This window comes from Mesocricetus auratus, unplaced genomic scaffold (genome assembly GCF_017639785.1).
Source record: "Mesocricetus auratus isolate SY011 unplaced genomic scaffold, BCM_Maur_2.0 Super-Scaffold_100006, whole genome shotgun sequence".
NCBI lineage: Eukaryota > Metazoa > Chordata > Mammalia > Rodentia > Cricetidae > Mesocricetus > Mesocricetus auratus.
This window is the reverse complement of record NW_024429190.1, coordinates 14,792,113-14,809,337: the sequence shown is the minus strand read 5'-3', so window position 1 is coordinate 14,809,337 and position 17,225 is coordinate 14,792,113. Positions and strand designations below refer to the sequence as shown.

The following is a 17,225-nucleotide window of genomic DNA, read 5'->3' as shown; positions in this document are numbered from 1 at the left end:
AGTTTCATGTAGTAGGCATTCACCTTTTGTGAGGCAGATGTTAAATTCATGGGCAACTAGTAACAGAATTATTCTACAAGAGTGGAAAGATTTGGTTACAGCAATATTAGAAGCTGGTCCTCAGTTACAATGGAACACAGGGTGAGAAGAGGAAGCTAGGTCATAGAACAAAGAAGTTGGGCTAGAGGTATTGACATTTCCCATGATCAGCTCCCTGGCAAAGACAGTCTATATCTGATGAACCTTGGCTCTATCCTACACAGAAGTTTTGAATACTTGGGACACGGTTAAAGAATCCAGAAAGGGAACTGAGTCATTTACTATATTTATACAAGGCCCCAAAGAAGACTTCACTGATTTTTCTTTTTGTTACAAAGATTGACTTCAGCTGTAAATAGAATGATATCAGATCCAGAAGTTAAACAAATATTAACTGAAACTTCAGCTTTTGAAAATGCTAATTCACGATGCAGAAGGGTAATCAGGTTTTTAAAGGTAAGATGATCACCAACAGACAAACAGATCCAAAATACAGTTGATACTGAATCTCATACTCATGTTGATACTTGAATAGGAGAAGTGATTTCAGAAAACTCTAAGAAAAATCAAAATGTCAGATGTTTTAATTGTGGTAAACAAGATCATCTAAAAAGGGAATGTAGGCAAGGTATTCCTAGAAATAGCATTGTTTGGTTTTTGGTGTTTTGTTTTTCTAAAAATAATCCAAACAGAAGGCTCCAGCCTTCTGGAGTATGCAGAAGGTACAGCAAAGGCCAACACTGGACTAATAAATGGAGATCAAGAAGGGATAGGCAAGATAATCCTTTGCCATTGCAAAACGCCTTCGGGTACTCTTACATTGTCATGTTAGTTTCAATCATTCCCTGACAGCATCAGGGAAACTTGTCCACAGAGCAATTAAAGAACTTAATGCCTGTTGTTAAAAACCATACTGTTCTGAATAACAAAACAGCTTCAGTAGATACAACAAAATTTTCAGGAGAGACCATAAAACAAGTACTTTAGCAAACCAAATATTTGGCAAAGACCAAAGCTAAAAATATAGATAAATGGCACTGTAATTGAAAATTTGGTTGAGACAAGCATGGATATAACAATAAGTTGGCCAAAACCTTGGCATTCAGATTGGCCTCTTCAGGAGGTAAATGTTCAACTTCTTGGGATTGGAACTTTATCTCTGGTAAAAACAAAGTTAAAGATGGGTCAAATACATAGGGCCGGAAGGACAGATAAGAAAATGAAAACCATATGTGACTAACATAGCAATGAATTTATAGGGATGCAACTTATTACATCAATGAAAAACACAGATCAACATTCCTCCACCCTCTAAAACTAACTGTAAAGAATGCTTCAGAGAGAAGTGTTAGAAGGTACAAAAGTCACAGACCGTTCCCTACAGAAGTAGGGCACAACAGTTGGTAACCTTTTGAAGGTACCAACAGCCCTACCTTTAAAATGGTTAAATGACAAACCTGTCTGGGTGGAACACCAGAAAAATTACAGGCAGTAGAACAGCTGGTACAGCTAAATGCGCAAAATATTGAAGAATTGACCAGTCCTTGGAATTCTCCTGTATTTGTCATTAAAAACAAATCTGGAAAATGGAGTCTATTACCAGATTTGAGAGTTATATATTTATGGTAATTCACTCAATGGGCTCTTTACAGCCCAGAACTCCCTTGCCTTCTCTATCACCTAAAGGATGGTCTACTATAGTGACTGATTTAAAAGACTGCTTTTTTCTATACCTTTACAAGAACAGGATAGAGAAAAATTGGCCTTCACAGTACCTATTTACAATAATTCCCAGCCCATTAAAAGATATCAGTGAAAAGTACTCCAACAAGGAAGTGCAGCCCCACCTTGTGTCAATATTTTGTATAACAGCCACTGGAAATAATTTGCAAAGAGTTTCCTCAACTTATAATTTACCATCATATGAAAAATATCTTACTAGTTGATTCAAGCACAGATACCTTAGAAAATGTTTAAAGAAAATATTGCCTTGCTGGGAATTACATATTGTTCTTGAAAAAATACAAAGAGGAGATTCTATTAAATACCTAGGATATAAGATAGGTTTACAAAAAAATACAACCACAAAAGGTATAAGCCAGGAGAGACTAATTACAAACTCTTAATGATTTTCAAAAATTGCTTGAAGATATTAACTGGCTATGGCCCACAACTGGATTAACAACTTAAGAATTAAGTAATTTATTTCAAACCTTACAAGTTGATAAGGATTTATATAGTCCAAGAAAATTATCAGTTAGGGCTGAGAGTGAACTGGCTCTGGCAAAAAAAAAATTACTGAAAAAAAATTACAGAATGCACATGTGGATCACTTGAATCCAGAGCTTGACTGTATATTAGTCATTCTACCTTATACTCGTTCTCCTACAAAAATTCTTATGCAGAGAGAAGATGATATTTTAGAATGGATATTTTGCCACACAGAGTAAGAAATTAAATATTTATATAGAAAAGGGTTCTGAATTGATTCTGAATTGAGACTTTGCCAATTAAGAGGGATAAACCCAAGAGAAATTGTAGTACCTTTTACTAATGCTAAAATTTTCCTCATTATGAGCAGAAATGAACACTGATAAAGAGCTTGCAATTTTTTTGGGAGAGATCAATAGCAAATATCCCAAAAGCAAGAGACTTCAATTTATAAAAAGAACCACTTAGTCATTCCTCACATTGTATGGGGAACACCAATATCTGGAGCCCCTACATTCTATACTGATGCAAATAAATCAGGAAAGGCAGGTTATAATTCAGGGAATTTAAGTAAAGTGGCTTAACGTCCTTATGATTCCAATCAAAAGTCAAAATTACATGCCATTCTCATGGTATTATTAGATTTTCCAGAGTTAGTGACTCTCAATATTCAGAAAGTTGTTTTACATATTAAAATCACTGAACTTATTCCCAATGATTCACAATTAACTTTCTATTAAATTTTAGGAAATAGAAATAAAAATCATGACTTATATATAACACAGATCCCATACAGGCCTACCAGGTCCACTAGCACAATGTAGTGATGAAATTGATCAGCTATTGGTAGGAAATGTACTAGAAGCCTTAGATTTTCATAAGAAACACCAAGTTAATAGCAAAGGTTTAAAGAAAGTTTTTTTTTTATTACTTGGCAACAAGTCAAGGAAATTATAAGAAAATGTCCTACTTGTTCCCTATATAACCAAAATCTACTTCCTGCAGGAAGTAGCCTTAAGGGTACTCAAAAGAAATGAATTTGGCAAATGGATGTGTTTCATTTTGGGGAGCTTACAAAATTTATGTATGTGCACCATACCATAGATACATATTTAGGATTTTCTTCTTTTTTTATTATTTCTTTTTTGGTTTTTCGAGACAGAGTTTCTCTGTGGCTTTGGAGACTGTCCTGGAACTAGCTCTTGTAGACCAGGCTGGTCTTGAACTCACAGAGATTCGCCTGCCTCTGCCTCCTGAGTGCTGGGATTAAAGGCATGCACCATCAATGCCCGGCTCATATTTAGGATTTCAATGGGTAAGTGCATTGAGTTCTGAAAAGGCTGGTTCTATAATCACACACTTACTAGAGGTTATGGCCATTAACAGAATACCTGTACAAATTGACTAACAATTGCTCCAGCATATGCCTCTAGTAAAGGAAAGGTTTTGTTTTGTTTTCCACTCACAACATAAAGAATATTACAGGTATACCACACAATCCTACAGGACAAGCAGTTAAAGAAGGATGTAATTGCAATTTAAAAGATATACTTAATAAATAGAAAAGGGGGCTGGAGAGATGCTCAGAGGTTAAGAGCACTGGCTGCTCTTCCAGAGGTCCTGAGTTCAATTCCCAGCAACAACATGGTGGCTCACAACCATCTGTAATGAGATCTAGAGTCCTCGTCTGGCCAGCAGGCAAACATGTAGGCAGAACACTGTGTACATAATAAATAAATAAAGCTTTAAAAAAATAACAAAAGAAATGGATAATAAAGACTTCTAGAGATAGATTGCACAATCCTTTATTTGCAATTTAAAAGATATGCTTAATAAATAGAGATAATAAAGACTTCTAGAGATAGATTGCACAATCCTTTATTAACTTTAAATTTTAAATGATAATGAAAAAGGAACAACAGCTACAGAGACACATTTGATAATAGAAATAAATCTCTGAACTAAATCAACCTATATATTTTAAAGATGTGTTGATGTCAGAATGGAAACCAGGATATTATGTTGGAGAAGCAGTTTTATTTTTGTTTCCACAGAAGAGAAAGCTATGGATACCATCAAAATTGATAAAGATTTGATTTGATCATGAGATCTCTTGATTAGGAAAGGCAGTAGTTCATCAAACAGTGTGGCAATTCAACCTGGCAAAAAGGAAAAATCCCCAAAGTTAAGGCTGGGGCAAGCTTTTATATTTGTCTTTCTGGGAGAATGAAAACATCCAACTAAGGAATCTGAAGACCTTTGGACAAATGAAGCATCTGAAGAAAAGCAAATCATACAAAAAAAAGAATGTTCCAAGAAAAGGAGTAATGTTATAGCACATGTTTTTGCTTTTCTCTAAAGACATGGTAGGCAGACGGTCTTTACGTAGTCCCAATTCAATTAAAAACTAAAGTGGCTTTGGAGTTAGACTGTGGCTCTCTCCTCCAAACCCAAGCATGCTTGATAAAAGAATATCCAAAGTCTTTGATTCATGTCAGAAGAATCACCTGGTATGGAAAAGAAGAAAACCAAAATCTAGGGACTACTATATTATCACCAATTTAATATTCCTTGGATTTATTTTGACACTTTCAAATTTTTCTTAAGTTATAAATATTATTTCAAAATGTATAAGATCAACATATATGTATATATATTTTTTTCTGTTGTGATATCAATAGACTTATAGAGTACTAACTAATTCTAACCTTAGGCTTCATGTAGCTTCTGGTACACGACTTCAGGCTTGAGCCTTAAGCAGGTATTTAGGAATTAAACCTGTGTATCCCAGGTGTATTTAATAGATTATGGTCCTTTAACCTCTCCAAGATCTGCTGTATATGACATTTAAAATGCTGAATTTTTCAACAGTAAATGATGAACATTCCTAACAGCAACCTTTGAAGTCTCTAAAAGATGATGGGGCCCCACAACAATGGTTCCACTTAGATTGTGGTAACACCACTAAGCTGACAAACACCATCCAAAGATCAGCTTTGGAATACAAACTGCTCAGGACAATTTCAAGACAGTTAAGATGGTACAGCCTCATAGACTACTTCAGCCAGGACATCAGATAGCCTTGCATTATCCCATCAAGACTGGATAACATCTAGCTTACCCAGGATTTGGCTATTATTTCAATTTTCTCAGGGTCTTCTAAAGATGCTTGTGTCCCATGCCTCAGGAAATAGTCTAGAAAACATGACACCCACATTCTCAAGAGGTGGAGTGGATGGGTTTTGGTCGTTCAGTGGATTATGGATGTTTGTCATTATTTAGGGGGGATTGGTTGCAAGTTGTTACTGGTCTTGTTCAAGAAAAAAATATTCAAAGGAGGTTATATTCAGAGATCTCTTTCTAAAAAGAAAAAGGGGGACTATAAGAATGATAGGAAAAAGGGTAGATTACTGAATCTATTTTATCAAAAAGCAATTTATTAATCTCAAAAATTATATTGGTATGAATTTTTCTATATTGATACAAATTTAAGGTTATTTTTGTTATACTGTATGTTTTTACTTTTGTTTAAGGTATTGTATCTATGCAGCTCATTTAATGTGATGTAAAATTTTAGCCTTTGAAAGCTATTTAGGATAATAAAGAAACACAGGTTAATAGTCACTCATAATTATCAAACTTACAGTCACGTTAAGTATGTTTTCTAGGTCATATAGAGATATATTTTAGATAAGTGATCTTAAAATACTTCAAAGATCTACAGAATATGCATTTAAAATGTTTTAACAACATAAGGCTTTTCTTGACAACGAGCCACATCTGCTCCAGGTGGCACCTTTCTACTTCACAAAAAGAATGTTGGGTAGGTATCTAAGAACCTCCATATGCAACTTTCTTTCTTTCTTTCTTTCTTTCTTTCTTTCTTTCTTTCTTTCTTTCTTTCTTTCTTTTTTCTTCCTTCCTTTCTTTTTGAGAAAGGGTTTCTTTGTATTGTTTTGGAGGCTCTCCTGGAACTCAAACTGTAGACCAGGCTGGCCTTGAACTCACAGAGATCCACCTGCCTCTGCCTCCCGAGTGCTGGGATTAAAGGTGTGCACCACCACTGCCCGACTGAACTTTCTTTGTAACATAAGCTAGCTGTTTGTGCAAGAAGCTGCCCTTGCCTCAACTGCTGACAGTGTGTTGTCCAAATTGGACAAGCAGCACACAATAAAAAGTGACTGCTGAACTTTGTCAAGACAGGGTAGGACAGTCCTTCAAAGTTTCCTCCTTTCCAGAAATGTCTGTCAGATATTCTAGGCCTGTAGGCAATATTTTGGATATGCCAACATCACTGAGGAACTTAGGGTAACTGTACAGGTAGCCAGCTGTTGCTGTCATTTCTTATAATTTTGGAAGTTGCTTGCTCTGCACTTCCTGTTTACTCAAGTAATATTATATCCTTCTCAGGTCTTTGATGGGGTTGAAGACTAGTTATAGTGTTCCTTAACTATAGTAAATTAGGTATGAAACTTTGGACTCATCAGGAGTGAACACTAATGGAATATTTTCCCTAAATTTACTGAATACACCAAACACATTATGAATGTATTTCTTATTTGATAATTGCTCTTGTTGTATATAGCTTCACTTTGTTAAGGTTAATACCTTTCCTTTCTAGTTAGAACTGACAATTATTCTTTTTTTGTTGTTTGTTTTTGTTTTTCCAGACAGGGTTTCTCTGTATTGTTTTGGAGGCTGTCCTGGAACTTGCTCTGTAGACCAGGCTGGCCTCGAACTCACAGAGATCCGCCTGCCTCTGCCTCCTGAGTACTGGGACTGACAATTATTCTTATTGTATATAGTTTTACTATGTTAGGGTTAGAACCTTTCATTTTTAATTAGACAAAAACAGTGAAATATAACAGGAATTTTGTCTGTGTTGTGGTCTGATGTCCAATGGAATAACGTCTTGTTTCGAGAGTCAGGGTTCACATTCATCTGAACAACTCAGGAGAAGGGAAAGAGAGACCCTCAGATCAGGAAGAGGTGAGGCCATGTTGTTTTTTATCCTTTTCAAACCAGGAAGTGGATGGTAGTGATGTGTCATGGTCACTTGCGGTTCTCTCAGGTTTATATCCTTCATATTTATCCCCTTGCGTTTTATATTTTAATAAATGATAAAAGAAATCATAATAATCTGTGGCCATGTAGGTGTCCAAGAGTCATGTCACCACTGGAGCCATGTTGATTTCCATGGTGTCATCTAGGCCCAGGCTGCTACTGAGGGCCATGCCTGACCATGGCCCTGCAGCCAGGGTCTGAGTAGATATCTGTGGTTCCTGTTGCAACCAAGGGCTGTGAGGTTTCCTGCATCTAACTGGCCACCTGGGACCATACTGGTGCCCAGGGACCATGCTGTATCCAAGGCCATACAGTTCTAAGTGGCATATACTGCTATCTGGTTCTACGGTGACTTCTGGGCCACAGCTACAGCAGGGGGTCATATCTGGATCCATGACCCTACTACAGCCAGAGTCTGTCTTGATGTCCATGGCTCCTGTTGCCTTGAAAGCTATGTGGGTTCTTGGGGTCTGGGCTGCCACCTAGGGCCATGTTGGTGTCCAAGGGCCATGCTGCTGCTGGGGCCATGATGGTCTGGGTAGCCTGCGCCATCGTCTGGGACCATGGTGATGTCCAGATCCAGGTTGCAGCCACCAAAGCTGCGGCCAAGGACTATGTCTGGGTCCTATCACAGTCAGAGTCTGTGTTGAAGTCTGTGGCCCGTATTGCCACTGAGGGTCATGTGGATGCCCAGGGTCAGGTCAGCTACCTGAGACTGATTCCTTCTTCTAGTTTTAGTGGGCCACTGCACACAAGTTATATACAGATATACATGCAGGCAAAACATTCACATACACATAAAAAAATAAAATAAGGAGCTGTAGAGATGGCTCCTAGTTAGTTCTTCCAGCAGACCCAGGTTTGGGTCCCACAACGCACATGGCAACTCACAACCATCTGTAACTTCAGTTCTAGAAGATCTGATACCCTTTTCTAGACTTCATGGACACTGCATATACATAGTATACAAAAATCATGGTGTACAACAACCATGATCTGCAACATGGTATAAAAAAATCATTCATGCCAGGCAGTGGTGGCACACGTCTTTAATCATAGCACTTGGGAGGCAGAGGCAGGTGGATCTCTGAGAGTTCAAGACCAGTCTGGTCTACAGAGTGAGTTCCAGGACAGCCAGGGCTACACAGAGAAACCCCGTCTTGAAAAAGCAAAAACAAAAAACAAAAACATATAAAACAAAAATAAAATCTCAAAAATAAAATTTTTAAAAAATAATGTTTTTAAAAAGGTAGAAGAGCAATCAAGGAAGATTCCTAACATCAATATCAGGCTTTTACATGCACATGCACACATGTACACATACCACACATACAAATACATAAAAAAGAAAAAGGGGATAAAAGAAATTCATAAACATCTTTCACCAAATGCTGTAGTTAGACTATCATATCTCTCTAAAACTCATGTTGAGATTTAACTGTCATTTCAAAGACATTGGGATGTAGGATCTCTGAGAAAGGTTTAGGTCATAAGTACAGAGTTCTCCTAAAAGGATTAATGTCTGTCTAGAGCAGAGGTTCTCAACCTTTGTAATGCTATAACTCTTTAATTACAGTTCCTCATGTTGTGGCCAAATCCCAACCATAAAATTATTAGTTTTTTTGTTTGTTTGTTTGTTTGTTTTACAAGACAGGGTTTCTCTGTGTTGTTTTGGAGGCTGTCGGACCAGCCCGGCCTCGAACTCACAGAGATCCGCCTGCCTCTGCCTCCCGAGTGCTGGGATTAAAGGCGTGTGCCACCACCGCCCGGCCATAAAATTATTTTTGTTGCTGCTTCGTAAATACAATTTTGCTACTGTTATGAATCATAATGTAAAATATCTGATATTTCCAATATCTTTGGTGACTCCTGTGAAAGGGTCATTTGACACCCCCCAATCCATCCCCCACCCAGCCAGAGAACATGACCCATAGGTCGAGAACCACTGGTCTAGAGAACAGGCTTGCCCCTTCTTACATTTTCTTTTTTCCCTCTTGGATATCTTTTATTCTTTTTTGTTATTTTTTGAGTCAGTCTCAGGATGTAGTCCTGGCTAGCATGGATGAAACTCACTATGTAACCAAGCTGGTCTCAAACTCGCAAAGATCCACATGCTTCTGCCTCCTGAGTGCTGGGGATTAAAGATGTGCATCACCATACCTGGCCTAAACTCTGTTTATCTTTATGGGGTACATTATAATAATTCAATGCCTCTACAGCAATGTGTATTCATCAGAGGAATTTCTATCTCTCATTCCTATCTAACCATTATTGATGTAGCCTGAGAATTTCATACTCTTATAGTCACTTCAAGTGTTTCAACTAATAATTACCCTACTGTGTTAAAAAAAATCACAACTAATTTTCCCCTTTTTATTTTTGATTCCCTCTTATTCAAATTTTTCTATCCCCATTTCCCCCTATTTTCTACAAGGCTGAAGTTTTGGTTTCACAAATCAGTCCCTGTCCTTCTCCTATGTGATACCTCAGTCTCTACATATTTGACCCTGGCACCAATATCTACTAGCTGTACAAATATGGATAAGTTATGTAACTACATTTTTCAATCCTATCACATAAAAATAGTAAGTACATCACCAGGTTGATGTGAAGATGAAGTGATTTATTACATGCATAAGGCTTAGAGGAGTAGTCACTAATGTTAACTACCATTGTTATCACTGTTCCTCTTCTACTGCTATATTATAGAGCTTCTCTCTCTGTGTGTGTGTGTGTGTGTGTGTGTGTGTGTGCGTGTGCAGATATCAGCATCTATACATGCACATGTGGAGGTCAGAGATCAACACTGAATATCTTCCTACGTTTGTCTTACTTTTTGAGACAGTGTCTCTTATTGGACCTGGAGCTTACTAAACTGCTAGATGAGCTGGTCATCAAGGCCCTAAGTTGCTCATATCTCCACTGCCCCAGCACTAAAACAACAAGTATGTATCAATTTTTTATATGAGTGCTGGTGATCTACACTTGGGCCCTCATGTTTGCTATATAGAGAAACCCTGTCTCAAAAACAAAACAAACAAAAAATGCTTTCTTTGGTGGTAGATCTAACATGTCAGGATATATCTTCTACCCTTTGGCAAAGGACTCTGCTTGTATTAATATGGCAATACACTAAACTTCAAGAACTTACTAAGTCAAGAGATATAAAAACTGGGCTGGAGAGATGGCTCAGCAGTTAATAGCACTCACTGGCTGCTCTTCCAGAGGACCCAGGTTTAACTTCCAGCATCCACACAACAACCCACAACAGTCTGTAATTTCAGTAGCAGGGGACCTGGTGCCCTCCTCTATGTACATGTGGTGGACAAACAAAGGAGCAAAACACCCATTAACATTTTTTAAAAAACAAAACCCCAGAAAACTAGAGATTCATTGTGATGTGACAAAACAAACAAACAAACAAACAAACAAACCACAAACTAAGGAGAAATGTATAAGAAGAGTCCCTGAGGTACACATTAAAACAGAAGAGATTTGGCCAGGCATAGTGGCCAGGAATAGTCCTTGAGGTAAACAGATATCTGTGGGCCTGAGGCCAGTCAGTATGCAAAGAAAGTTCTGGGCCAACCACTACTGCAGAGAGAGACCCCTGACTGTATGGATATAAATGAATCTTACAAACTAAAGTAAAATAAAAATAAACAGGGTAGTGACATGGCTCAGTGGTTAAGAACACTGGCTGCTCTTTCAGAGGACCTGGATTCAATACCCAGTACCCACATGGCAATTTACAACATTCTGTAACTCTAGTTCTAGGAGATCTGACACCTTCACACCAATACACATAAAATAAATTTTTAAAAATTATATAAAAAAACAAATAAGTAAACAGATTTGTTTTTAAGAAGGAATAAATACTAAGACATAAAAACTTGGGGCTGGAGGGATAGCTCAGAAGTGAAGAGCACTGACTGTTCTTACAGAGGTCCTGAGCAACCACATGGTGGCTCACAACCATCTGTAATGAGATCTGGTGCCCTCTTCTGGCCTGTGGACATAATGCAGACAGAACACTGTATACATAATAAATAAATAAATCTTTAAAAAAAAAAGAAAAACTTTTAGGAAAAAAATGTTAGTTCAAATTATACAAATAAAACAGAATTAAATTCTTTAAATCAGTTTGTTACTTAATTTAAACAAAAACACAAAAGAGAAACATTTGTAAGAAATTAAAACCTTTAATGTATTTATTATATCTTATCAAAAAAAGTGTTAAAAAGAGCTATATACTTCATGCTACTTACAAAAATCTTTATTAGAAAAAAAGAAACCATACCTCTTTGAAGAATCTATGTAAGATGGATAGCCCAAACTCTTTTTGTTCCTCTTCAATTGTAACTTCATACTCTGCCTGATTGGAGATATTAGGAAAAAGAGAAAGGTTACTGATGTTACTCACCAACAGTATTTCATAATGCTTTAAATTATCTGACTTATGACCTTACATGGCACCTTCAGAACCAGAGAACGGTTCTATGGGCTAAATTTGAATAGCTCTCCAAGAATGTAAGGACAATGTTGAGGTAAAAATGTCAGGGATATTAGCATTTGAGAGGCAGAGGCAGACTGATCTCTGCGAGTTCGAGGCCAGCCTGGTCTACAGAATGTGTTCCAGGACATCCAGGGCTACACAGAGAAATCCTGTGTCAAAAAAAAAAAAAAAAAGTCAGTGAGGGTGGATGTGGAGTATGTTAATCTTCATTGTCAATTTCAATGGATTTAGACCCATCATGGAAACATATCCCTAGAAATTTCCATGAAGGTGTTTCTAGAAAGGATCCACTGAGCAGGAAAAATCAACCCTAAAGCTTATAAAGATCAGCCCATAAGCTTATAAAAAAGAAGAAAACAGGGCTAACAAGATGGTTGGCAGTTAAGTATACTTAATGCTCTTGCTGAGGAGTCAGGTTAAGTTCTCAGAGCCTGCATGGTGGGTGACTCACGATAACCTATAACACCAGTTCCAAAGGATCCAACATCATCTTCTGGCACCAGAGGCACCAGACATACATATGGCACACATCCACACAAACATGCAGGTTCTCATACATAAAAGAAAATATTTCTTAAAGGAGAAAGCAAGATGAAGAGCAGCATTCATCTCTTACTGTGTTTCACATTTGTCAGGAACCAGGAGGTTGTACATGCCTATAACCTCAGCAATCAGGAGTTGGAGGCAGGATTGCTACAAGTTCAAGGACAGGCCAAGATCATTGTGAGAGCCCTGACCTACAAAGTGAGGTACAGACCAGCTTCGTTACAAAGTGAGACCCTATCTCAAAAAGAGAGGGAAGGGAGAAAGAGACAGACAGACAGACAGACAGACAGACACACACACACACACAGAGAGAGAAAGAGAGAGAGAAAATAATTAAAGAAGAGGTCATGGCTTTGAAAGAAAATGGTACTCATGTATAAAATTCTCAAAATATCTTTGAAAAAAGGATTAGGACTAGGGAGCTGACAGTGTTTGCCAAATATCTATATCCAAAGAAAACATTCAGTTGTATAACTTTTCTGCCAGCTATGGATTTATATTTTATTTATTTGTTTTTGACCCTGTAAAGTAGGTGAATGCATGGCATAAACAGTGAGATCATATTTCCTAGTCAGTTGATGGTGTTACTGTGGATGACCAGGATGTCTGTCTACTGACAATCCCTTAGTAGTTAAACTATTACCAAGTCACTTCAGCAGCACCTAGACTAGCAACAGGGAAACAAATAAGGACTCAGACATATAAGATTTTATGATCAGATCCAGGATGTATAATTTAAAGGTACCATCAACATTTCAATATATGTATGTCAAAACCTGCTTATCAAACCTCCTTTTGTTTCTTTAAAGATACTGTCTCAATAAAGTGAGATAAAGAATCTCCAGTGAGAATTAAAGAAGCATGTGCAAAAAAAAAAAAAAAGAGAGGGAAGGATCAAAGGAAGGAAATATGAAACCAAGACAACTACTATCTTTGCCAAGTCTAGTTTTTAGTATTAAAAACCACAAAATCAGACACCCCTGAGATGAATCACTCACCACTGCATCCAAGAATTCAACACATCTCTTTAGATCTGGTTTTGTATCACAGAATTGTCTGAAAAGAAGTCTTCCTATTGGCTGCTTGTCACAAAGACTGCTAAAATCCTTTTCTGGGTAAAGGGGAGAGATAAGAATAGTAGTTACTATATATTAAGTTCTATTCTTAATCCACTTTCTGTTTTCACTTAATATAATGAAAGTCAAAAATGGTATTTCTATTATTTCTAAACTATTGCTCTATTTACTGATTAAAACTCAGTTATCATACATTTAAAAGACTCAAGCAGGGGCTAGGAGATGTCTGAGTTGGTAAAGTGCTTCCTACAGAAGCATGAGGACCTGAGTTCACATATGAAGTACCCACATAAAAAGTATGGTGGGGTGTTCCTGTAATCCCAGGGCTGAAGAAGTGAAGACAGGCAGAGTTCAGGTACTCACTGACCAGATAGTCTAACTGAATTGCCAAGCTCCAGGTTCAGTGAGAGACTGTCTCAAAAAAATAAGATGGAGAATGACCAAGGAAGATACCTAATGTTGTCTAGCCTATACATGCACATACACAAAGGTATACAGACACATATACAAATATAAATAATGAATAAATACAAATAAATGAAAACAAAATAAGTGAACTGATTGTGGTGGCATATGCTTATAATCACAGCATTCTGGAGGCTGAGGCAGGAGGACTGTACATTCAAGGACAGCCTGGGTTACATGGTAAGATCCTATCTCAAAAAAAAAAAAAAAACCAACCACCAACCAACCAACACTAAGGTAGACCCCAAAACAACTAGAATTAGTAAGAATTTGCAAAGTCTAACTTGAAAAAGACTAAGACGGGAACATAAAGGGATCTCTTTACTACTTCACCCACCCTAGATATCTAGAATAAATTGGGTATGCAGCAATGTACTAAAATCAAAAATTTTTAAATCTTTCTCCATCTTGATATTTTGATACTTGCAAACAACATTTAAATTATTTATGATTATTGATTTGTTTGGGGTTTTTGTGCTTAATGATTTTTAACTTCTCGTTGTATAATTTGCTTATTTTTTCTTTTCCATATAGGAAATATTGTATCCCTTGCCTCCCCTTACCTTAGTGATATTGTTCTGAGAATAAGGCCCTAATGTTCCAGGTGGCTCAGCCAGGTAGTGGTGGTACACACCTTTAATCCCAGCACTAGGGAGGCAGAGGCAGGCAATCGCTGTGAGTCTAAGGCCAACTTGGTATACAGAGTGAGTTCCAGAACAGCCAGGGCTACCCAAAGAAATCATATCTCAAACCCCACTCCCCCCAAAAAAATTCTAAAACAAAATCAATGCTTGTAACAAGTTAACCTTCAGCAAGAAAGCCATGCTCAGCAGCAGGGGAAGGCAAGTCTAATGATATATGTGGATTAAAATGCAACAGTGAAACCATTTTGTTTTTGGTTTTTTTGTTTTTTGTTTTTTTTTTGTTATGAGACAGGGTCTCATTATGTAGTCCTGGCTAGCCTATAACTTCCTATGTAAACCAGGCTGTCTTAGAACACACAGAGATCCACACACTTCTGCCTCTACCTCCAAAATGTTGGTATTAAATATGAGTACTACTGCACAGGCCCATTACTTTGTATGCTAATTAAAAACAAAAGGAGAGAGAAGGGCTGGAGAGATGGCTCAGAGATTAAGAGCACTGACTACTCTTTCAGAGGTTCTGAGTTCAATTCCCAGCAACCACATGGTGGCTCACAACCAACTATAATGAAATCTGTTGCCCTCTTCTTGTGTGTAGGTATACATGCAGGCAGAACATTATATACATAGTAAATAAATTTTAAAAAAAAGGAGAGGGGAGGAAAGGAAAAGGAAGGGAGTGGAATGGGGGGAAGGGGAGAGGAGGGAGACTAGAGGGGGATAGGAAGGAGACAGGAGGGAAGGAGGCCAGTTTCTCTTCTAGTAGTGGCTACACTTGTTGGTTTTTGTCAATACAAATCTTCCTAGACATATCTAGGAAGAGGGAAGTTTTTCTTTAGATTTATTTTATGTGTATGAATACTTTAAAGTTAGAAGAAGTCACTGAATCCCCTAAAACTGGACTTTAGGATGTCTGTATGCCACAGTGTAGGTGCTGGGAATTGAACCCAGGTCTTCTGTAAGAGCAACTTGCACTCATTACTATTGAGCTATCTCTCCAGTCCCAGGAAAAGAGAATCTTAATAGAAAAATATCTCCATAAAAGTGGCCTATAGGTAAGTCTTGACTAATGATTGACATGGGTGGGCCCAGCTCGTTGTGGGTGGTTCCACCCTTGGGCAGGTGGTCCTGGAATATATATGAAGGCACACTGAGCAAGTCATAGGAAGCAAGCCAGTAAGCGGCTTTCCTCCATGGCCTTTGCTTCAGTTTTTGCCTCCAGGTTCCTACCATGAGGTCCTGCTTTTGATTTCTCTTGGTGATGAAGTATGACCTAAGAGTTGTAAATTTAAATAAATCCTTTTCTACCCAAGTTGTTTTGATCATGGTATTTTCACAACGGTGAACTAAGATAGTGGCTGACAACTTGAAATGGACAGACATAGCTGGTTTCCAAAAGTTACTCTAAAGCTGAAGAATTACAGTAAGTGAGCAAATCATAACAAATCCCTCCACTATAGAGCTTATTAATATCAAGTAATTCTGGGAGTCTAAGCCATTCTTTTTAGATCACTGGGTTTAAATATGGAAATGTCTAGGCAAGGGAGCTAGAGATTGAGTTCAGTAGGCAGAGTGCTTATATAGCATACACAATGCCCTTGGGTTCCATTCTTAGCTTCAGATATACCATGATATATACCATGTATGGCAGTACATGCCCATAATCTTAGCACTTGGGAAGTAAAAGCAAGATCAGAAGATCAAGGTGATCCTTAACTGTGTAGCAAATTCAAGTCTAGCCTAGCCTACATAAAGGTATCAAAAAATATATCTAAATAAAGCATTGAATTGTGCACATTTATTTATTTATTTTCATAAGTCACCACTGATCAGTGATTTAATTCTCCAAGATTAGAAGGTTGGCTCAAAGAGGGACTCTGTTCCTACCTACTGGAGAAGAACTCAAAGATACCCTGGAATATACAAGCCTAGAGGAACTGGTAGATATTCCCTAAACAAGAAGTTCATTGCTGAGACGCAGGCTACTGCTTCCTCTTCACTATCCTTATTTTCCTGATACTGTCTGTAGTTGGTATTAACAAAGAGGACAAAATCATCTTTAGAACCACTCTTCCGACAATTGTAACTCAGCCTGAGTTCTAGCTGAGTCTGTTCCTGTTATGGTTCTCAGCCACAACACTCTAAGGTCAAAGTTTCTCTTCTGTGCAGAAAACAGATCTCACTCTTCAGTTTCCCTCCTCAATGGGTCAACCATGAGAAAGGCTTCTCTTTAATCTAAATGCTCTTGAAGTATTTGGAGTGCACTGTCTCTATCTCATGCAGATTGTATTCTGAGGTCAGAGCACTCTCACCATTTTACATTTCTCATTTCCCACAGGAGGACACTATGTGTTCCCCTAATGCTTTAACACGTACTTCCTTTAACATGTTTTCTCTTAGTAACCTAACATGCTGCGCCCTATCCAGGATAGGAAGAATGCAGAGATCGTCACCTTTTCCTCCTGAGTTATTTGGGCAGCAGTATCAGAACCAAGGAATGCTTTGAAAATGGACAGCCTTGGATCTCTGGCCTGCAAGTTCCATGAAGCAGATAAATCATGAGAGAAAAAAAAAAAAAAAAAGAACAGAAACAGGACTTGGCTGTGGTCATGATGGCTATTTGCATCAGCATGGACTTGGATCCAATTTCTAGTGCTCACACTG

The 17,225-nt window shown here is 37.8% G+C and overlaps 1 protein-coding gene across 7 annotated transcripts in view; it reads right to left on the bottom strand.

The window, feature by feature from the left end:
• Window positions 1-17,225, bottom strand: part of Grk4 (G protein-coupled receptor kinase 4) — a 92,568-nt gene that overhangs the window by 71,855 nt on the left and 3,488 nt on the right. For 5 of the 7 annotated variants that reach the window (XM_040746946.1, XM_040746942.1, XM_040746943.1 and 2 more), the window contains 2 exons: window positions 13,375-13,487; window positions 11,615-11,689 (listed from right to left, as the gene is read on the bottom strand). In XM_040746946.1, coding sequence (XP_040602880.1) covers window positions 11,615-11,689; window positions 13,375-13,487 — 188 coding nt within the window. Of the gene's footprint in view, window positions 1-11,614; window positions 11,690-12,446; window positions 12,592-13,374; window positions 13,488-17,225 lie in introns of those variants that run through there. The other 2 variants (XM_040746948.1, XM_040746944.1) reach the window with 2 other exon arrangements.